The following is a 23,960-nucleotide window of genomic DNA, read 5'->3' as shown; positions in this document are numbered from 1 at the left end:
AGACTCTGCAGCATCGCGTGGGCATCGGGGGCGGTACCTCTGGATTGGCAGACAGGGGTGGTGGTCCCTCTCTTTAAGAAGGGGGACCGGAGGGTGTGTTCCAACTATCGTGGGATCACACTCCTCAGCCTTCCCGGTAAGGTTTATTCAGGTGTACTGGAGAGGAGGCTACGCCGGATAGTCGAACCTCGGATTCAGGAGGAACAGTGTGGTTTTCGTTCTGGTCGTGGAACTGTGGACCAGCTCTATACTCTCGGCAGGGTTCTTGAGGGTGCATGGGAGTTTGCCCAACCAGTCTACATGTGCTTTGTGGACTTGGAGAAGGCATTCGACCGTGTCCCTCGAGAAGTCCTGTGGGGAGTGCTCAGAGAGTATGGGGTATCGGACTGTCTTATTATGGCAGTCCGATCCCTGTACGATCAGTGTCAGAGCTTGGTCCGCATTGCTGGCAGTAAGTCGGACACGTTTCCAGTGAGGGTTGGACTCCGCCAAGGTTGCCCTTTGTCACCGATTCTGTTCATAACTTTTATGGACAGAATTTCTAGGCGCAGTCAAGGCATTGAGGGGTTCCGGTTTGGTGGCCGCGGGATTGGGTCTCTGCTTTTTGCAGACGATGTGGTCCTGTTGGCTTCATCTGGCCGGGATCTTCAGCTCTCACTGGATCGGTTCGCAGCCGAGTGTGAAGCGGCCGGAATGAGAATCAGCACCTCCAAGTCCGAGTCCATGGTTCTCTCCCGGAAAAGGGTGGAGTGCCATCTCCGGGTTGGGGAGGAGACCCTGCCCCAAGTGCAGGAGTTCAAGTACCTAGGAGTCTTGTTCACGAGTGGGGGAAGAGTGGATCGTGAGATCGACAGGCGGATCGGTGCGGCGTCTTCGGTAATGCGGACGTTGTACCGATCTGTTGTGGTGAAGAAGGAGCTGAGCCGGAAGGCAAATCTCTCAATTTACCGGTCGATCTACGTTCCCATCCTCACCTATGGTCATTAGCTTTGGGTAATGACCGAAAGGATAAGATCACGGGTACAAGCGGCCGAAATGAGTTTCCTCCGCTGTGTGGCGGGGCTCTCCCTTAGAGATAGGGGGAGAAGCTCTGCCATCCGGGAGGAACTCAAAGTAAAGCCGCTGCTCCTCCACATCGAGAGGAGCCAGATGAGGTGGTTCGGGCATCTGGTCAGGATGCCACCCGAACGCCTCCCGAGGGAGGTGTTTAGGGCAAGTCCAACCGGTAGGAGGCCACGGGGAAGACCCAGGACACGTTGGGAAGACTATGTCTCCCGGCTGGCCTGGGAACGCCTCGGGATCCCCCGGGAAGAGCTAGACGAAGTGGCTGGGGAGAGGGAAGTATGGGCTTCCCTGCTTAGGCTGCTGCCCCCGCGACCCGACCTCGGATAAGCGGAAGAAGATGGATGGATGGATGGCCTGATTAATTAAGAGTTAAAATTAAGTAATAATAAAAAATGGGTTTAACTTTCAACATTTAAGTTCTAGATCAACTTCGGATGTATGTTTCTATTATAAGTTTTTTTGTTGTTGTAATTTTAAGGAAAGGGACAAGCGGTACAAAATAGAGAGATGGATGTTTTTTGTCTGTTTTACGCCCTCTTAACCCCCAAGAAAACTTAGTTTTTTACATAGCAAACACACAAAAAAATACAATATTTTCTTCCCAAAATATTTCAAAGTAGAATAGCTGAGGTGAAGACATTGGAACCTTGATTAGGTCAATAATTCATAACAACAGTGATCTTAATCCATTTTTTTTTAACAATGACAATTTAATAATTAAAAAAATAAAATCCCACTAAAATTCTTCAAAAAAAGGCCTGACTCATGAAGTGTTAAAAATAAGTAATAATGGGAAAAAAAAGGTCAATAATTCATAACATTGATTTTGATTCATTATTGTTTTTTGAGCAAGGGCAACGAAAAAAAAAGAAAGTTACAGTATTTGAGTCACAACTTTTTCTCGTCACATTTCAATTTTTTGCTCTTTTGTTCCACTTTTTTTTTTTTAAACAATATTTTGGATTTGGGCCGTTAAAAATGAGCTGTGGGCGGCAAATGGCCCCCAAGTCCCTCTCTGGACACACCTGTACGACAAAGTGCAGGTACATCCTATTACAACAGCATCGATGAGACAACTCCACAAAAAAGCATCAACACTTTAGGAGGCTTTTTTGTCGCCATTTGTCCAAGTCCCTTCATGGCCTTCAGCCACACAAGATCAAAGTGAGGGAGGGTCTTACCTGAGGCTATGGAGGATACCAGGTGCGATACGGAGGGGGTCAGCCCACTCAGGCCTTCTGGGTCCACAATGACATCTAGAATGACAGATATCAATAGTATCAAGTCCCACTCAGTCAGGGAGTCTCAGCACTAGACAAAGACAGGTTTTCCTCCTCTTTTGTGCTCCTCTCTCTCCTCTTTAGCCCGTTGTCTTGGCGACAGAGTCAGACATTTCTTCCCACTCTCTCTCTCTCTCTCTGGCTTTGTCTGCTCACCAGTGGAGGGTAGGAGGAGAAGAAAGGAGGAGGACGCTACCACAGCTGGACATAGTCCATGCCCACACAGATGGTAAACATGGTAAAGATGGTGAAGATGTTAAAGATCCAAACCATCATGCATTTGTGCTGAAGCGTGAAGCTTTGCCAAGATGGCCCCCTGTCCCCTCTCACATGCATCCTCCCTCACTTGGTACGCTCCGGTCTGCTTACGGCAACGTGATTGGCTGAAGATTTGACACAATATTCATCAGCTTGATGCTGACTTTTTACATGCAGCGTTAACCCTTGAGATGTCCTTTGAAAGTAACCTATGACCCTTCAAAAACTGTGGTAATAAATGTTTCACTTTAAATAAATCACTCTTTTAGAGATACTTCCACCTGAAGTACAAATTGTACTCTAGGTCATTTCCACTCTTTATAGGGTCAACATTTTTTGCATTTTTCAATTGGAAAAAAAATACAAAAAGTAACCAAAATAATCCCTTTCAAAGTGTAGTAGGTTTCTTGCTTTGGCATAATAATAATAATAGTAATAATAATCATGCGATGAGGTGGGGACTTGTCCAGGGTGTACCCTGCCTTCCGCCTGATTGTAGCTGAGATAGGCACCAGTGCCCCCCGCGACCCCGAAGGGCATAAGCGGTAGAAAATGGATGGATGGATGGATAATAATAATCAGTAATATCTCCCAAACTATATGACAACACGATGGAACAGGGGCTAGTGCATGTGCCTCACAATACGGAGGTCCTGAGTTCAATCCCGAGCTCAGGATCTTTCTGTGTGGAGTTTGCATGTTCACCCTGTGACTGCGTGGGTTCCCTCCCACCTCCAAAGACATGCACCTGGAGATAGGCCCCTCCCACCTCCAAAGACATGCACCTGGAGATAGGCCCCTCCCACCTCCAAAGACATGCATCTGGAGATAGGCCCCTCCCATCTCTAAAGGCACGCACCTGGGGTTAGGCCCCTCCCACATCCGAAGGCACGCACCTGGGGAAAGGCCCCTCCCACCTCCAAAGGCACGCACCTGGAGATAAGCCCCTCCCACCTCCAAAAACATGCACCTGGAGATAGGCCCCTCCCACCTCCAAAGACATGCACCTGGAGATAGGCCCCTCGCACCTCCAAAGGCACGCACCTGGGGATAGGCCCCTCCCACCTCCAAAGGCACGCACCTGGGGATAGGCCCCTCCCACCTCCAAAGGCACGCACCTGGGTATAGGTCCCTCCCACCTTCAAAGACATGCACCTGGAGATAGGCCCCTCCCACCTCCTTAGACATGCACCTGGAGATAGGCCCTTCCCACGTCCGAAGGCACGCACCTGGGCATAGGCCCCTCCCACCTCCAAAGGCACGCACCTGGGGATAAGCCCCTCCCACCTCCAAAAACATGCACCTGGAGATAGGCCCCTCCCACCTCCAAAGACATGCACCTGGAGATAGGCCCCTCGCACCTCCAAAGGCACGCACTTGGGGATAGGCCCCTCCCACCTCCAAAGGCACGCACCCGGGGATAGGCCCCTCCCACCTCCAAAGGCACGCACCTGGGTATAGGTCCCTCCCACCTTCAAAGACATGCACCTGGAGATAGGCCCTTCCCACGTCCAAAGGCACGCACCTGGGGATAGGCCCCTCCCACCTCCAAAGGCACGCACCTGGGGATAGGCCCCTCCCACCTCCGAAGGCATGCACCTGGGAATAGGTCCCTCCCACCTCCAAAGACATGCACCTGGGGATAGGCCCCTCCCACCTCAAAAGGCACGCACCTGGGGTTAGGCCCCTCCCGCCTCCAAAGGCACGCACCTGGGGATAGGCCCCTCCCACCTCCAAAGACATGCACTTGGGGATAGGCCCCTCCCAACTCCAATGGCACGCACCTGGGGATAGGCCCCTCCCACCTCCGAAGGCACACACCTGGGCATAAGTTCATTGGCAACACTAAATGGTCCCTAGTGTGTGAATGTTGTCTACCTGCAGTGATGAGGTGGTGACTTGTCCAGGGTTTAATAAAACTGTTTTAAAATCTATAGTTTCACTTTAAATAAATCACTCTTTGAAAAATATTTTAGCCTGAAGCAAAAATTCTACTTCAGGTCATTTCAACTCAACATGATTACATAACTTTGTTTTTCAATTGCAAAAAATACAAAAAGTAACAAAACTAATGACTTTCAAAGTGTAGTAGTTTGAGGCATAGGCACTAAGATGGTTTAATAAAGTGTAGTAGTTTGATGGACATGCAAAATACAATCATAATACCAACCCTGTTTCCATATGAGTTGGGAAATTGTGTTAGATGTAAATATAAACGGAATACAATGATTTGCAAATCATTTTCAACCCATATTCAGTTGAATATGCTACAAAGACAACATATTTGATGTTAAAACTGATAAACCTTTTTTTTTTTTTTGCAAATAATCATTAAGTTTAGAATTTGATGCCAGCAACACGTGACAAAGAAGTTGGGAAAGGTGGCAATAAATACTGATAAAGTTGAGAAATGCTCATCAAACACTTATTTGGAACAGGCTAATTGGGAACAGGTGGGTGCCATGATTGGGTATAAAAGCAGCTTCCATGAAATGCTAAGTAATTCACAAACAAGGATAGGGTGAGGGTCACCAATTTGTAAGCAAATTGCCGAACAGTTTTAAAACGACATTTCTCAACAAACTATTGAAAGGAATTTAGAGATTTTACCATCTATGGTCCATAAAATCCTCAAAAGGTTCAGAGAATCTGGAGAAATCACTGCACGTAAGCGATGATATTACGGACCGTTGATCCCTCAGGCGGTATTGCATCAAAAACCGACATCAGTGTGTAAAGGATATCACCACATGGGCTCAGGAACACTTCATAAAACCACTGTCAGTAACTACAGTTGGTCGCTACATCTGTAAGTGCAAGTTAAAACTCTACTATGCAAAGCAAAACCCATTTATCAACAATACCAAGGAACACCGCTGGCTTCGCTGAGCCCAAGCTCATCTATGATGGACTGATACAAAGTGGAAAAGTGTTCTGTGGTCTGACGAGTCTACATTCCAAATTATATTTGGAAACTGTGGACGTGATGTCCTCCGGAACAAAGAGGAAAATAACCATTTGGATTGTTGTAGGCGCAAAGTTCAAAAGCCAGCATCTGTGATGGTATGGGGGTGCATTAGTGCCCAAGGCATGGGTAACTTACACATCTGTGAAGGCACCATTAATGCTGAATGGTCCATACAGGTTTTGGAGCCACATATGTTGTCATCCAAGCAACGTTATCATGAACGCCCCTGTTTATTTCAGAAAGACAATGCCAAGCCACGTGTTACAACAGCGTGGTTTCGTAGTAAAAGAGTGCAGGTACTTTCCTTGCCCGCCTGCAGTCCAGACCAGTCTCCCATTGAAAATGTGTGGCGCATTATGAAGCGTAAAATATGACAGCGGAGACCCCGGACTGTTGAACAATTGAAGCTCTACATAAAACAAGAATGGGAAAGAATTCCACTTTCAAAGCTTCAACAATTAGTTTCTCCTCAGTTCCCTAACGTTTATTGAGTGTTGTTAAAAGAAAAGGTGATGTAACACAGTGGTGAACATGCCCTTTTCCAACTACTTTGGCAGGTGTTGCAGCCATGAAATTCTAAGTTAATTATTATTTGCAGAAAAAATAAAGTTTATAAGTTTGAACATCAAATATCTTGTCTTTGTAGTGCATTCAATTGAATATGGGCTGAAAAGGATTTGCAAATCATTGTATTCTGTTTGTATTTACATATATTTGTCCAGGGTGTACCCCGCCTTCCGCCCGATTGTAGCTGAGATAGGCGTCGGCCCCCCCGCGACCCCGTAAGGGACAAGCGGTAGAAAATGGATGGATGGATGGACAATTTCCCAACTCATATGGAAACAGGGTTTGTACTTTAACTCTCTATGTCAAGGTTTTTTGACGTGGACTTGTTTCTTCAGCATTGTCCACACGTTTAAGTCAGGACTTTTGGAAGGCCATTCTAAAACCTTCATTCTAACCTGATTCAGCCATACCTTCACCACTTTTGAGGTGTTTCTGGGGTCATTGTCCTGTTGGAACACCCAACTGTGCCAAAGACCCAACCTACAGGCTGATGATTTTAGGTTGTCCTGAAGAATTTGGAGGTAATCTTCCTTTTTCATTGTCTCATTTAAAGCGCCGGTTCCATTGGCAGCAAAACAGGCCCAGAGCATAATACTACCACCACCATGCTTGATGGTAGGCCTGGTGTTCCTGGGATTAAAGGCCTCACCGTTTCTCTTCCAAACATATTACTGGGTATTGGTTTGTGCAGCCCTTTGAGACACTAGTGATTTAGGGCTATATAAGTAAACATTGATTGATTGATTGATTGATTGTAGCCAAACGGCTCTATTTTTGTTTCATCTGACACCACACGAACAAATAATAGACCTTCTGGAGGAAAGTTCTGTGGTCAGATGAAACAAAGTCCAGATTAATTTTTCTGCTTAAATCCGATTTGTGTTAAATAATACAAAATACATCACTTACATGAATCATGTCATTGATGAATTTACAATTTTCACTGTCTTTGAGAAGACTGTAAGAACCACATTGGCCTGGCTGACAAGGTCACTGAATATTTATCCATCATCTTTGGTCCCTGTTGCATCTTTGTGTACTAACTTAGCATCATGTGCCAGGCAACATCTATCCATGAATGTAACAGATAAATAAAATTCCACATTAATAACATGCATTCACCATTATAAAATAAGCAGGATTGGAGAAAATTCACACAGCTTAAGTAAAACCAAAACAAACCTTTTTCATGGAACTGCGGAAAATCAAACCTTTTTTCAATCGCATCCAACTTCTATAGTGTACTTCTTTTGTTGGATGGACTAAAATGTTCTCTCAGACATGCAAAACAATGTACAGTAATTAGCATTCTACAGCAATTTGGTTCAAATTTGCAAAGTTATTGCGTTTTTTTCATTTAATGTTTTATTAATTGAGTTAAATATTATCAACCCATGCCATTATATACACTATATTGCTAAAAGTATTTGGCCAGCCATCTAAATGATGAGAATCCTGTGTCCTAATCATTTGGCCCGGCCACAGGTGTACAAACATTTGTGAAAGAATGGGCCGCTCCCAGTGATTTCCAGCGTGGAAGTGTCATAGGATGCAACAAATCCAGTCGTAAAATTTCCTCGCTCCTAAATTATCCGAAGTCAACTGTCGGCATTATTATAGGAAAATGGAAGAGTTTGGGAACAACAGCAACTCAGCCACCAAGGAGTAGGCCACGCAAACTGACAGAGAGGTCAGCATATGGCAAAGACTTTCTGCACAGTCAGTTGCTACAGAGTTCCAAACTTCATGTCACCTTCCAATTAGCCCACGTTCAGTACACAGAGCTTCATGAAATAGGTTTCCATGACCGAGCAGATGCACCTAAGCCATACATCACCAAGTCTAATGCAAATTGTGGGATGCAGTGGTGTAAAACACGTCGCCACTGGACTCTAGAGCCTTGGAGACGCCTTCTCTGGAGTGATGAATCACGCTTTTCCATCTGGCAATCTGATGGATCAGTCTGGGTTTGGAGGTTGCCAGGAGAACGCTACATTTCAGACTGCATTGTCCCGAGTGTGACATTTGGTGGAGAAGGAATTATGATGTGGGGTTGTTTTTCAGTAGTTGGTAAAACATTTTGGAAAATTCCCTGCTGCCAACCTTGTGATAACATTTTGAAACGGGCCCCTTCCACTTCCAACATGACTGTGCACCAGTGCACAAAGCAAGGTCCATAAAGACATGGATGACAGAGTCTGGTGTGGATGAACTTGACTGGCCTACACAGAGTCCTGACCTGAACCCGATAGAACACCACTTCTGTGGTTGTCCAACATTCCTCTTTTTACAATAAAACAAAAGTACATTTCCATTACATCAGCTGTGTTCTAACTTAAGAAACAGCATCAAATGTCCACATGGTGTCACATCGAGTTCACTTGCATTTTACAGCTAGTGTCCTGAACTATTATCGCACTAAGGCACTTCCGTTGTGAAAGTACATTCTTCACTTTAAACAGGAAGTAAGGAAATGCTTTTACTGCGAAGTTACGCTTTCAGCGTCAAACCGGAAGTAACTTATTTTTGAAAATTAGCAAATAACGCTAATAATTATTCATTTCTAAAAGTCAGATTTTAAATAATTATGGCTGTGTTTTCAAACGAACATTACATTGTCACCATGCACTCTATGAACTTAAAACATCGGCTAACTAATCTTCCACTGCTGGCTAACAGTAATATTTTGCCTTTAACTTTATCTATTGCACTTTACACACTACTACCCTCTACTATTACTATTTCAATCATTGTCTTTTTGTTCCAGCAGGTTTTATTTGTACTTACCGCCTGTGTTCAAGTGTCCATCTCTGGTGAAAGCAGCAAGGGGAAGGATGAGTAAAAAAATACAATCTAGAGTGGGACAAAATCTCCATAGAAAAGCACATATACATATTACAACATACATCTCAAGACTTGCAACAGAGGGTAGTTAGTGGGAGCCATGGCGCCAGGCTGCAGCTTTTCAGGCACTGCCCAGCCGTCCATGGTTGATAATGCATGGGGTTTCCCCGTGCTAACCTCAGGGGCAACATTCTACAGGGTTAATATTTTTAAACTTGACTAATCCTGTTAAATACCCCCAACACTCATCTCAATTTGAATCACTATGAGTTAAAATAGTCAAATACTTACCAATCGAAAGATTTAAGTTGCTCCAGTGTCAAGAGGTGCGAAAGTCCCTCGTTTGGTTTGCACATTTTACTGGCGATGCTATGACAGACATGGCACAGAGATGAATGGATACCCTGCGACACTCAAAGCAGATGCATTTCCAACGATATAAAGTCAACGAAATCACAAAGGTGAGTTTGTGCTAATCAGACATATTTGGTCGCGGCATGACTGCCAGCTAATCGATGCTAACATGCTATTTAGGCTAGCTGCATGTACATTTGTAGCTGTATTTGCATCCAGCGTTTCCCAAATTTAATGCCAAACAATAACTTACCAATCGACGGATTTAAGTTGCTCCAGTGTCAATGCAAAAGTCCCGATCGTTTGGTCTGCACATTTTACCGGCGATACTAAGGCAGACATGGCCAAATAGCGTCAATAGCTATTCGCTCAATAGCTTCAGTTTCTCCTTCAATTTTGTTTTCGCTATCTGCCGCCATACTCCAACCATCCGTTTCAATACATGCGTAATCTGTTGAATCACTTAAGCCGCTGAAATCCGAGTCTGAATCCGAGCTAATGTCGCTATATCTTGCTGTGGTATCCGCCATGTTGTTTGTATTGGCAGCACTGGATGACGTCACAGGAAAATGGACGGTGGCTTCGCAGATAACGAAAATCAGGCACTTTAAAGCCTTTTTTCGGAATATTCCAGGATGGGTAAAGTTTTGAAAAAAACTTCGAAAAATAAAATAAGCCACTGAGAACTGATTTTTATTTGTTTTAACCCTTCTGAAATTGTGATAATGTTCCCCTTCAACACTGAAGTTTCAACACACCATTTTTGGTGTATAGTATTTTTTTTAATTTGGATTTATAGTTTGTGCACATTTTTCTTTGCAGCTAGCTTCTTTAGTAGCAGGCGTCTTGATAGGGTTTTCAGTGGCTGATAAGTTTTGCTGTGTTGATGCTCGATGTTTGTAGAACATTTGGCGCAAATCAAAGGCAAAAGGTCTTCCTCTGAAACAATTGCCAACTAGCTCAGGGGAGGTTTATGGCAGAGTTAGGAGCGCTTGGTTTACTCACCCTAACACACCTCCAGCAAGCACAGTAGGTGTCATCTCGTCTCATTGTAGTTGTATTTATTGATTAATTGCAGCTAGGGTTGTCCCCATACCATTATTTTGGTACCGGTACCAAACTATATTTGAATACTTTGATACTTTTCTAAATAAAGGGGACCACAAAAAATGTCATTATTGTCTTTATTGTAACAAAAAATCTTAGTGTAGATAAAAAACCTGTTTATTATTGTAATTTAGTCCTAGACAACTTGTCTTTTGGTAGTAAGTAAACAAACAAAGACTCCTAATTAGTCTGCTGACTTTTGCAGTAATACATTGTGTCATTTATCTACCTATTATTTTGTCTACATTATGAGGGACAAACTGTAAAAATGGATTATTTATCTACCTGTTCATTTACTGTAAACATATGCTTATTTTCTGTTTTAAGCATGTTTTATTTACACTTCTGTTAAAAATGTAATAATCACTTATTCTTCTCTTCTTTGATACTTGACATTAGTTCTGGATGATACCATACATTAGGTTATCGTTCCAATACCAAGTACTTACAGGATCTTACATTGGTCATATTCAAAGTCCTCATGTGTCCAGGGACATTTTTGCTGACTTTATAAACATATGAATTTTTTAAAAAAGTGACGATAAAAATATGGATGTAATCACAGTAGTATCAACTAGATACGATCTTGTACTTGGTATCATTATAGTGGATGTCATGTGTAGATCCACCTATGGCATTTGTTTACAATGTGACACCGATGAGCAATTGTATCCTCCTTGGTTGTGTATTGAAGCAGGTTTAGCTATTAATCTTTCTACAGTGATAATGGTACTTGTAAGAAACTTACTTTATTTGTCCCTATTGAAGCCAGGATTAGTGATTCAGAAGTACTGCAGATGGATGTTAGCCGCTAGCTAGCTAGCCATGTCTTAAACCACCTCTTCCTGAGGGTGTTTCAGTTACAACTTTACCTTTATCTTTACTTTTTACACCAAAATGCATCCATTCTTCATTTTCTGTCTACACAATGTGTCTGCTTGTAAGTACTCTGTGTGTGTACGCTGCCGAACATGCTTCTCTGCTCATAAAACCAGCAATGTCACGACGTGACGACGCGCCGTCATGCCCGTTAAAAAAATGAATAAATTGGGAACCAAAGTATATTTTTGATTCATTACTACCGCGATACTATACTAGTACCAGTATACCGTACAACCCTAGTCGGAGCTAGTTGTATTGTTATCGGAATGACCTCATAGTTTCTCATATCGGCCTGGTAATGATCTTTTCGCCAAAATGTCTTACCGAGGAATATTAATGCAACATGTGACTGCAGGTGCGAACATAAAAAAAGAAAACACTATTCTGTGTTCTTCATTTAGGCTTTAATGGCCTCCGAGAGTCAAACATTTATCACAAATATTGGCAGGCAGGAACTCACAGGCAGTAGGTAGGAATAATTTACACTTAAATAATAGAAAATACACACATTCATATATGCATACCCGACACATACTTGTTTAGCATTTTTTTGCTCCCTGATTTTGATATGAAGATGTTCTTTTAAGGCTTATTTTTTATTAAATTAAGTATTAGTATCAGGGCCACACTGAATACAGAAGAAACACTGTGGATACAAGAAATTGATTATAAAAATGGCTTTCCACTTCCAGCTATACTCCAAAAGTACCAGTATTCCCAGCATGGTCCTTGCACGACACCAGCCACACAATATTCACAGTATTGGGGACACATATGCAACATGCAGGAAGTTGTTTTATATTCTCTATTGTTTCCCATAAGTATCTTTCAAAATGTGTAACATTTAAAAGCCTTCACTTCCTAGTTTCTACACTGATCACATGACTAAGGGTGGCTTGTACCGATGTGAACTTTGACCCGGCTGCATCATCTGAGATTAGACATAATAAAAAAATCAATAGGGTTCTTGCTTTGACAAAACAACAATAATAATAATAATAATAATAATAATAAACAGTGATATCTCCCAAAGCTTGAGAAATGACCTCAGCAACATGAAGAATCTCTTCTGAAATCCTTCCATTACAGACAAACAAGAGCAGGTACCTCTCCGAGGTGACCTCTGACACTAAAATCAATAGGGTTCTTGCTCGGGCAAAGTAAAAAGAGCTGTGACCACATACTCTTGCTCTGCATCGTCTATCAAATAAAACAAGTGTTTTGTCACCATAGGGTAAAAAAATATATATTATTCAGCTGTAATACACTTTTCCACCACTTGTGGCAGTAATGACAATATCAAACAAACACAATGAGTCTGAAGTTAAAGTCAAAGAGAAGTTTCTTAAGCCCAAAAATTAAGACTAAACTGGTCCAGCTGTATTCTTTCATTTGCATTTACATTTTATTGAAAAAATTTTTTTTTTAATAATAATTTAGTTTGAATGTATTTATTTTAGCACTACAAATCAGCCTGATATAAGCCTTGATAATAATATTTGTGATTAGCACATGCTTCCATATATTTTGACAGTTGATTATCTTTTTAAACTGTAAGTAGGTCCCATAAAATTATTCAATACGATTAAAATCCACAGTGAGCTTACTCATTCATTATTCCCTGTTAATATTTGAGTGGAAAAGTTGGGCCCTGAGGTCAAAAAGGTTAAGACCCCAAAATAAACCATCAACAAATGTTGTGATGCCCCTAAAACAGGGGTCTGCAACATCCAGACAAAATCCCTCAAACTGATGGACAGCTCAACTTATATATCCCGTATAAAATTATGAATGTGTTTTCAAGCAATGCTAAAATATTCAAATAATACTGTATCGCAGTGTTACTCGCTAGCTGGCAACTAGAGCACTAATCGCTAGATACTTTAGATAAGGGGTCCCCAAACTTTTTACTTTTTTGACTGAGGGGCCGCATTGGGTAAAAAAAAAAAAAAAAAATATATATATATATATATATATATATATATATATACAGTGAAGAAAATAAGTATTTGAACACCCTGCTATTTTGCAAGTTCTCCCACTTAGAAATCTTGGAGGGGTCTGACATTTTCACAGTAGGTGCATGTCCACTGTATGAGAGATAACCTAAAAAGAAAAATCCAGAAATCACAATCTATGATTTTTTAACAATTTATTTGTGTGATACAGCTGAAAATAAGTATTTGAACAGCAATATTAATATTTGGTAGAGTAACCCTTGTTTGCAATTACTGAGGTTAAACATTTCCTGTAGTTCTTCACCAGGTTTGCACAGACTGCAGGAGGGATTTTGGCCCACTCCTCCACACAGATCTTCTCTAGGTTTCTGCGCTGTCGCTGAGTAACACAGACTTTCAGCTCCAAAGATTTTCAATTGGATTTAGGTCTGGAGACTGGCTAGGCAACTCCAGAACCTTGATATGGTTCTTACGAAGCCACTTCTTGGTTTTCCTGGCTGTGTGCTTTGGGTCATTGTCATGTTGGAAGATCCAGCCACGACTCATCTTCAATGATCTGACTGAGGGAAGGAGGTTTTTGGCCAAAATCTCACAATACATGGCTGCAGTCATCCTATCCTTAATACAGTACACTTATCCTGTCCCATGAGCAGAAAAACACCCCCAAAGCATGATGCTACCACCCCCATGCTTCACAGTGGGAATGGTGTTCTTGGGATGGTACGCATCATTCTTCTTCCTCCAAACACGCATAGTGGAATCATGACCATAAAGGTCAATTTTGGTCTCATCTGTCCACAAAACTTTCTCCCATGACTCCTCTGGATCATCCAAAAGGTAATTGGCAAACTTAAGACGGGCCTTAACATGTGCTGGTTTAAGCAGGGGAACCTTCCGGGCCATGCATGATTTCAAACCATGACGTCTTAGTGTATTACCAACAGTGACCTTGGAAACAGTGGTCCCAGCTCTTGTCAGGTCATTGACCAAGTCCTGCCGTGTAGTCCTGGGCTGATTCCTCAACTTTCTTAGCATCATTGAGACCCCATGAGGTGATATCTTGCATGGGGCTCTACTCCGATTTGAGATTGACTGTCATGTTTAGCTTCTTCCATTTTCTAATGATTGCTCCAACAGTGGACCTATTTTCACCAAACTGCTTGGCAATTTCTCCGTAACCCTTTCCATTCGTGTGGAGTTGTACAATTTTGTCTCTGGTGTCTTTGGACAGCTCTTTGCTCTTAGCCATGCTGAATGTTTGGGTCTTACTGATTGTATGGGGTGGACAGTTGTCTTTATGCAGCTAACAACCTCACACAGGTGCATCTGATTCAGGATAATACAGTGGAGTGGAGGAGGACTTTTAAAGGCGGACTAACAGGTCTTTGAGGGTCAGAATTCTAGCTGATAAACAGGTGTTCAAATACTTATTTTCAGCTGTATCACACTAATAAATTGTTAAAAAATCATAGATTGTGATTTCTGATTTTTCTTTCTAGGTTAACTCTCATACAGCGGACAAGCACCTACCGTGAAAATTTCAGACCCCTCCATGATTTCTGAGTGGGAAACTTGCAAAGTAGCAGGGTGTTCAAATACTTTTTTTCCTGACTGTGTATATATATATATATATACATATATATATACATATATATATATATACATATATATATACATATATATATATATATATATATATATATATATATGTATATATATATATATATATATATATATACCGAGTGCGATGATGTCACGTTATTGATGGGAAAATGCATTTTTAGACAATACAATTTGCCTGAGTGGCTAGGAGACCCCAAGAGTAACAAGCAGTAGAATATGGATTAGAAAGGACAGATTTTGAAAATAATTGAAAAAAAAAAAACATTTAGAATTTCTTTTTTCAAATTGGGACTTGCCGCGGGCCGGATTTTGGACGCTGGCGAGCCGTAGTAGTAGCTGTAGTTTAATGACTCCTGCCTTAGATGCTAAAAAATGAAGTTTTGATTGTAAAGATGCAAAGTACAGTGTCCATATAACTACACTACTTGTTAGAGCAAGGTTAATGCCTATTTAAAAACATTAATATTTGTGGGAAAAAATAGAAATAAATAAATAAATAAAAAGCTTAATCAACCAAAAACTTCGACTTTAGCTCCCTCTCACATCTCTAACACTGAACAAAATCAATGGAGCTCTTGCTCGGACATCATGTAGAACATTTCAGTAAGGGCCACATCGCAGTAATGGCTGCCTTCATAGGGCCACTTTTGAAAAAAGATAATTAAAATGATGAATGCGGGCAATAACATGTGATTAATCAAACAAAATAAATAGTTTGACAGTCTTGATATAAATGTGTACCTGTAATCACCTCAAATTATTGCGTATGCACTTGATTATTATATTTTTTCATGTACAATTGAATGGATATATCATACGTAAAGGTGACAAGCAAATATTTTACTAACATATTTTTTAATACACGATATAATAATGTAATATTTGCCATCATTAGATAATGACGTTTAAAAGATACACATTTTTTCCTGTCAAAATTGAAATCATTATTTCCATTTAATAAAAAAAATTAAAATAAAGTATTTTATTAACACACACTTTTCCCAGGCTTTTGCGGGCCACATGCAATGATGTGGCGGGCCAGATGTGGCTTTGAGTTTGACACCTGTGATGTAGACCAACAAACCAAGTAGTCCAGGTGTGTTTAAAGTGTGGCCATTTTAAAAAGGCTAATTATTACTTTTAAACAGGCGTAAAGTAACGAGAGAAAGTTGAAACCTGGACGCTAAAAAGGTAAATTAACATGCAAGCTGTTTTTTTTTTAATGTATGGTTTTAAAGATAAAACTTTAGACTGGTTTTAAAGATAAAAATATATGAAAATGACAGCAGTCTGCGGCCTTCAGTGGAAACAAGTTTGGACACGGTTGAAGTATGTCAAGCAGCTATCACTTACAAAATCAATTGGGTTCTTGAACGCTCTCGCATTGGTTAAAAGTGGCATCATTTGTCGTCATTGTTAAATGACAATGTTTGTTTACTTTGTCTGCAGAATTCAATGAAGTAAGCCTGCTGTCAGTCATCCACAATCTTTGTCTCAGTGGGTGGAGGCGTGACCGCTATCTTACACACAGAGGATGCATGCACCGCAAGGTAGCAAAATATGATGGCAAAGCCAAATGCTAAAGTGAGGGATTATTTGGGCTTCAAGATGAGACGGACAAACCAACCACTATAACCAATTTGTTGGAAAGTGATGGCAACAAAACAAAACACTCAACCCAATTTTTACAACATGGTGGGAAAAAACTCTGCTTCAAGATGTTCAATATTTAATGGTTGAATTTTTGATAACAAATATTGTTTTTATTGTTTGTTTACTTATTTAGGATAATGAAACGTTTGTGACCTTCTAAATACAATGGTAAAAAATATATTAATGAGAATTCAATTAATATTATTATATGAAAAGAATCTTGATTAATTTGGTTTGAAAACATGCCGACAATAATCTTTTATCTTCAGTTTGTGGACAAAAATATCATCCAGCAAAATGTATTGTCAGCCGAGGCCTAAAGAGTACAGCCCGGTAGTACCACCTTTGACTTCAGCTACTTACAGAACCCAAAAGCAGTAAAGTTGTCACGTTGTGTAAATGGTAAATAAAAAGAGAATACAATAATTTGCAAATCCTTTTCAACTTGTATTCAATTGAATAGACCGCAAAGACAAGATATTTCATTTTCACACTTACTTTTTTGCAAATAATCATGAACTTAGAATTTAATGACAGCAAAACATTGGAAAAAGGGCATTTTTTCCACTGTGTTACATGGCCTTTCCTTTTAACAACACTCAGTAAAGAAACTGAGGTGACACATTTTTGAAGTGGAATTCTTTCCCATTCTTGCTTGATGTACAGTTTAAGTTGTTCAACAATCTCCCTTCTGCTATTTTAGCCTTCATATTGCACCACACATTTTCAATGGGAGACAGGTCTGGACTACAGGCAGGCCAGTCTAGTACCCACACTCTTTTACTATGAAGCCACGCTGTTGTAACACGTGGCTTGGCATTGTCTTGCTGAAATAAGCAGGGGTGTCCATGATATCGTTGCTTGGATGGCAACATATGTTGCTCCAAAACCTGTATGTACCTTCCATCCATCCATCTTCTTCTGCTTATTCGAGGTCGGGTTGTGGGGCAGCAGCCTAAGCAGGGAAGCCCAGACATCCCTCTCCCCAGCCACTTCGTCCAGCTCTTCCCGAGGGATCCCGAGGCGTTCCCAGGCCAGCCGGGAGACCTAATCTTCCCAACGAGTCCTGGGTCCATCTTAGGTGAGCTCGGGCCCAGCGAAGCGTTTCTGGTTGTTGTTGATAAATGGCTTTGGTTTTGCACCGGAGTTTTAACTTGCACTTACAGATGTAGCGACCAACTGTATTTACTCAAAGTGGTTTTCTAAAGTGTTCCTGAGTCAATGTGGTGATATCCTTTATGCACTGATGTCGCTTTTTGATGTAGTACTGCTTGAGGGATTTAAGTCACAGGCATTCAATGTTGGTTTTCGAGCATGCCATGATTTCTCCAGATTCTCTGAAAATTGTTATGATATTACAGAGCGTAGATGGTGAAATTCCTAAATTCCTTGCAATAGCTGGTTGAGAAATGTTATTCTTAAACAATTTGCTCAGGCATTTGTTGACAAAGTGATGGCCCAGCCTTGTTTGTGAATGACTGAGCATTTCATTGAACTGCTTTTATACCCAATCATGGCACCCACCTGTTCCCAATTAGCCTGTTCACCTGTGGGATGTTACAAATAAGTCTTTGATGAGCATTCCTCAACTTCCTCACTCTTTTTTTCCACTTGCGCCAGCTTTTTTGAAACATGTTGCAGGCATCAAATTCCAAATTAGCTAATATTTGCAAAAAACCCAAACAAAGTTTTACAGTGAACACTAAATATCTTTTCTTTGCAGTCTATTCAATTGAATATAAGTTGAAAAGGATTTGCAAATCATTGTATTGTATTTTTAATTACCATTTACACAACTTGAAACCTTCACTGCTTTTGGGTTTTATACAATATATGTCACGGGCAGGGCGTATTCCAATGCGCCCTCCTCTTTGCGCTCTGCTAGTTGGCCCTCCGGGAGCGCGCCTCGGGACGCTCCCACGGCCGCACACTTCCAGGGGCTCGCCGGAAGTGTGTCCGCCCTGCAGCAGCCGCCAGCTGCAATCATTCACCGGCAATCTACGCACCTGGCGCTATTAAGAGGTCCTGCCTTCAAGAGCCTGCTCAACCTGCTATCCGTCGCCAGAACGTAATCTTTTGTAATCGTATGCTTCCCGTGTCTTCCATGATTGAGCTGTGCGCCTCGACTTCCCTTTGGGACTTTGGACTGCCTGCCTTGATCCTCGACCCCCACTTTGTACGAGGACCTCTTGACGCCTCTCAGACTCACGGACCTCCCGCTTGTCTCACAGACCTTCTTCTTGCCTTGTTCCTCCTCTTGATTTAACACTACGCTAAAACACTCAAGGAATTCCCACACCTAGTCTAACACCACCCACTCTTGGATTTTGGTTACACTCCTTTCTTTAGTTGATTTATATTATTATTGTGGATTATTATATATATTTTGTATATATAATAAAATACATAGAGTTGTACCATCCCTTTGTGGTTCTGTACCATCAACTCCCCCAGCAAACATAATATCATAAAAAAATCCACTGGCTTTTTGATCCAGCATAACCCTGACTTTTGAGCTTTGGTAGCAAAGAGCACCAATTACATCACTAACTTGCAGGTAGCATACTTTAAAACCAAACTACGTCTGCCGCAGCGTCAACAAGCTGCACGTACCTCCCTTTAGGTATTGCACAAAATCAGGAGGATTCTTCTCTTGGTCAGCAAACTGGAGTGCATGTGAATGAAAAGGACCTGCAGGACAGCCGGGAAACAAACATGTTCCACATGTTGTTAGCGTGTAACATGACAAAAGGAGTTTGTTCACATTGAAGTGATGTGGCCTGAGTGAGAAGCCCTGCTAAGATCGAGGGTGGAGCCTAAATGTGCTATGCTCATTGGTCCACGAGACAGTGGGGCTGCACACACACACACACGCACGCACGCACGCACACACACACACACACACACACACACATGCACACACGCGCGCACGCACGCACGCACGCACGCACGCACGCACGCACGCACGCACGCACGCACGCATACACTCGAGGTCCAGGCAAAGACGGTGTGTGTCCTCTAGCTACCACAGGTGGGTCTCTCTGATCTCAGAGATGATGTTATTGGCTTTTTTAAGGGCCTGAGAAAGAAAACAAGAGAGTTAATGTAAATAAATCCCCAATGTTTTATTGTAGTCCACCAAATTCACCTCCAGCATCTGGGCCACCTCTGTCCTCTGCTGTGCCGTGTCCTGCGACTCGATGAGCAGCTCCTGCAGCAGCGGCTGCTTGTAGAGCTGACCCACCAGCTCGCTCTGGAGATGCTCTTTCACAAAGTTGACCAGGAAGTGCATGACGCTCTTGGGGACGCTGCACACACAAAGCAAGACCATGAGTACGGCCACACGACATCACCAGGGTCCGCGTGTGCCTGACTTGTCTTGGATGGTCTTGCGAACGATGAGGAAATAACACTTGATGAGCCGCTGGATGACTTCACAGTCCCTCTGCTCCTTCGCACTCAGCTTGCGAGACACAGGGACCGCCTAGAATACAGCCATAAATATATGATGGAAGACCAACCAGAGTACATACTTGTATTACATTGTGGTAAGGGTGTACAGTATACCGGTACTAGTATAGTACCGCGATATTAATGAATCATATTCCGTACTATACCACCTCTAAAAAGTACCCCCTCTCCTCCTTTTTTTAAATGGCATGACGGTGCGTCATAACGTGGTGACATTGCTGGATTTACGAGGAGAGGAGCATGTTCGGCAGCGCACACACACAGAGTACTTATAAGCAGACACAGTGTGCAGACAGAAAAGGAACAATGGATGCATTTTGGTGTAAAAAGTTAAGATAAATGTGAAGTTATAACACTGTAACACCCTGAGGAAGAGGTGCTTTAAGACATGGCTAGCTAGCTAGCAGCTAACATCCATCCTCAGTGTTTTATCTACTTATAAATCACTAATCATGGCCTCCATGGCGACAAATAAAGTAAGTTTCTTACATGTAGCATTATCACTGGAGGATGAGGAATAGCTAAACATGCTTCACTACATACCCTAGGACGGGGGTAGGCAACCCGGGGCTCTAGAGCCGCATGCGGCTCCTTAGCGCCGCCCTAGTGGCTCTCTGGAGCTTTTTCAAAAATGTATGAAAAATGGAAAAAAGATGAGGGGGGAAAAACATATGTTTTGTTTTAATATGGTTTCTGTAGGAGGACAAACATGACACAAACCTCCCTAATTGTCATAGAGCACACTGTTTGTATTAAACATGCTTTACTGATTCGAGTATTTGGTGAGCGCCGTTTTGGCCTACTAATTTTGGCGGTCTTTGAACTCACCGTAGTTTGTTCACATGTATACATTTTTCCGACTTTCAAGGACGTGATTTATGCCACTTCTTTTTCTGTCTCATTTTGTTTACCAAACTTTTAACGTTGTGCATGAATGCACAAAGGTGAGTTTTGTTGATGTTATTGATTTGTGTGGAGTGTTAATCAGACATATTTTGGTCACTGCATGACTGCAAGGTAATCGATGCTAACATGTTATTTAGGCTAGCTATATGTACATATTACATCATTATGCCTCATTTGTAAGTATATTTGAGCTCATTTAGCTTCCTTTAAGTCCTCTTAATTCAATTTATATCTCATTACACACTGTCTGTATGTAATATGGCTTTTAATTTTTGCGGCTCCAGACAGATTTGTTTTTGTATTTTTGGTCCAATATGGCTCTTTCAACTGTTTGGGTTGCCGACCCCTGCCCTAGGAAGATACAATAACTCACCGGGGTCACAATGTAAACAAACGCCATGGGTGGATCTACACCTGACATCTACTGTAATGATACCGAGTACATGAGTGTATCTTGTCGATACTACTATGATTACATCGATATTTTTCTATCGTCACAAAATCTTTTTTCAAAATTCACATTATGTTTATAAAGTCAGGAAATATGTCCCTGGACACTTGAGGACTTTGAATATGACCAATTTATGATCCTGTAACTACTTGGTATCGGATCGATACCCAAATGTGTGGTATAATCCAAAACTAATGTAAAGTATCAAAGAAGAGAAGAATAAGAGATTATTACATTTTAACAGAAGTGTAGATAGAACATGTTAAAACAGAAAATAAGCAGATACTAAGAGTAAATGAACAAGTAGATGAATAATACATTTTTGCAGTTTGTCCCTCATAATGTAGACAAAATAATAGGTAGATAAATGACACAATATGTTACTGCATAAGTCAGCAGACTAATTAGGAGTCTTTGTTTGTTTACTTACTACTATAAGACAAGTTGTCTAGTATGTTCACTATTTTATTTAAGGACTGAATTACAATAATGAACATATGTTTCATGTACCCTAAGAGTTTTTGTTACAATAGTGACATTTTTTGTGGTCTCCTTTATTTAGAAAAGTACCGAAAAATGTTAAAATCCATTTTAGTACCGGTACCAACATATTGGTATAGGGACAACCCTAGTATATACATTTATCTGACAACTTTAGTAGCTTTGTTTGTGTTCAGCTTGTTCACTCATATCATTGTGAAGGAATGAGTAGGCTGGAGTTAAGAGTGTATTAAAAGGCTCATTTGGAAAGAGAGCCTGTTGCTGGTACTCACTGTGTCAAGAAGGTTAATAGGCTGGCCTTTGCTGGGACTGCCAAAGCCTGCAGCTGGGACTTTCTCCTCAACAACCTTCTCATTCTTCCAGCGCTTTCCATCAAGGGTCTCTGCCTAATGAACCCACAGGAGAATGACAGTTTAAAGGTGGTCTAATGTCTGAATGTCAGGCAGCTGTCAATTAAAGAACTACCTGCTGACTGTTGACAGATGCTGACACCTGTGCTGCATCTGTGAAGTCTGGATGCTTGGTATTGATGTAGGCCAGCTCTATTGCTACTAAGTTGTGCACCTGGAGCACAAGAGCAGTACATAAAAAAAGGCGTCTGGTAACTAAAGCTTGGAAGTAAAACAGACGAGGAGTACCATTTCATTGGCAATCGGCAAGCGCTTCCTCAGTAATCCAGTCACAACTTCCACAATGGAGTCGTGCAGTTTGGGGAATCTCAAAAGCTCCTGGGTAAAAATAGAGACAGATGTTGCAGAGTTTCCGCTACATGTCGTTTTTGTGCACTATTGACTAGTGATGCACCAAATATTTAGCCGGCGAAAAAAGCCTTAGAACACCGAAACAGCACTGCTGAAACAAAAGGTTGAGATGACTTAAGCAAGATTGTCTGTAACAGAGTAGCATGTCTTAATGTGGATGTACTTTAACGGGTTCACCTTTTTGACCTCGGGGGACCAACTACTCTACTACAGAGGGGTCACTAACATATGAACACTGAATTAATCATTTTACTCTTGATTTGAACGTGGGGTTGTACAGTTGCTCGCTGATAGGGGTCCATGGTCCGTAAGAGTGATGTACTCTGTAGTGATTGTATAAGCCAATACAAGCTTTGAAGTTTCTGCCGCATATGAGACAGATCAGACCAGGTCGTAATATACATTTTGCCATAGGGCTGGGCGATATATGGAATATACTCGATATATCGAGGGTTTGTCTCTGTGCGATATAGAAAATTAGTATATTGTGATAGTGGAGTATACGTTCTCAGGCAGTTGCTTTTAGCTGCGGGCATTACACTTCAGGCTTTTATCACTCTTTCTTGTTTCTTCTTCTCACAGAGACATAAAACAGCCGCACCTTCTTACATATGTCACATACTGTCGCGTGTGCAACGTCATACGCTCTCGCGGAGCAGAGAGGTAGCGGCATGGGTAACGTTAGCTGTGTTGCTAGCAGTGCAGTGCGAGTGGTAATACGAGGGAAAGAAGGTGCCAATCTGGTAACAAATGGAGGAAGAATTAATTCCCAAGAAAAACAGCAGGGGTCCATCGTCTGCCGGTGGTTTGGTTTCAAGCGGGAAGATGTTGAACAGACAACCGTAATATGTCAAGTATGCGGCAAAAGCGTAGATACAAAAAGTAGCAGCACTGCTAATTTGTAGCATCATTTGAAAAGTCACCTGCTGGAGAATAAAGGGGGGGTTCATGCTTTGCATGTCAACATCTCCGTTCGGTGCCACACCCGCAAAACGCAAAGCCCACTATTTCCACATCAACACTGTATGAAAAAAATAGTCAACAACAAGAGGAGCTAACGTCCGCAGGAACCTGCCACAGAGCAAAGAACATACACGATTTGATTTCCTATTATGCAGCTAATTTTTATTTGACAGTTTTTTAAATATCTTGTGTGACATCATTCACAAAACTGCACTTTATTTGTTTAAATATATTGTAGTGGCCTTCTGTACAATTATCCATCCATTTTCTACCGCGTATTCCCTTTGGGGTTATGGGGGGCGCTGGTGCCTATCTCAGCTACAATCGGGCGGAAGGCGGAGTACACCC

At 41.7% G+C, this 23,960-nt stretch overlaps 2 protein-coding genes across 5 annotated transcripts in view; both read right to left on the bottom strand.

The window, feature by feature from the left end:
* The window catches only part of disp3 (dispatched RND transporter family member 3), an 84,410-nt gene extending 65,088 nt beyond the window's left edge, over positions 1–19,322 (bottom strand). Inside the window, exons 1-5 of one of the 4 annotated variants that reach the window (XM_061906073.1) lie at positions 19,173–19,322; positions 9,274–9,351; positions 9,045–9,174; positions 8,926–8,948; positions 2,247–2,321 (exon numbers count right to left, since the gene is read on the bottom strand). The gene's annotated coding sequence lies outside the window, so the exon portion shown is untranslated. The remainder of the gene's footprint in view (positions 1–2,246; positions 2,322–8,925; positions 8,949–9,044; positions 9,175–9,273; positions 9,352–19,172) is intronic. The other 3 variants (XM_061906074.1, XM_061906075.1, XM_061906076.1) reach the window with 3 other exon arrangements.
* Positions 19,323–19,500: 178 nt separating this feature from the next.
* Positions 19,501–23,960, bottom strand: part of si:dkey-32e23.4 (dynamin-1-like protein) — a 36,544-nt gene continuing 32,084 nt past the window's right edge. The window contains exons 13-18 of the mRNA XM_061906077.1: positions 22,527–22,616; positions 22,354–22,452; positions 22,161–22,274; positions 19,934–20,043; positions 19,708–19,867; positions 19,501–19,638 (exon numbers count right to left, since the gene is read on the bottom strand). Of these exons, the coding sequence (XP_061762061.1) occupies positions 19,582–19,638; positions 19,708–19,867; positions 19,934–20,043; positions 22,161–22,274; positions 22,354–22,452; positions 22,527–22,616 (630 nt within the window). The 3' untranslated portion in view covers positions 19,501–19,581. The remainder of the gene's footprint in view (positions 19,639–19,707; positions 19,868–19,933; positions 20,044–22,160; positions 22,275–22,353; positions 22,453–22,526; positions 22,617–23,960) is intronic.

This window comes from Nerophis ophidion, linkage group LG07 (assembly GCF_033978795.1).
Source record: "Nerophis ophidion isolate RoL-2023_Sa linkage group LG07, RoL_Noph_v1.0, whole genome shotgun sequence".
NCBI classification, from domain to species: domain Eukaryota; kingdom Metazoa; phylum Chordata; class Actinopteri; order Syngnathiformes; family Syngnathidae; genus Nerophis; species Nerophis ophidion.
This window is presented reverse-complemented; position numbering and strand designations above follow the sequence as displayed.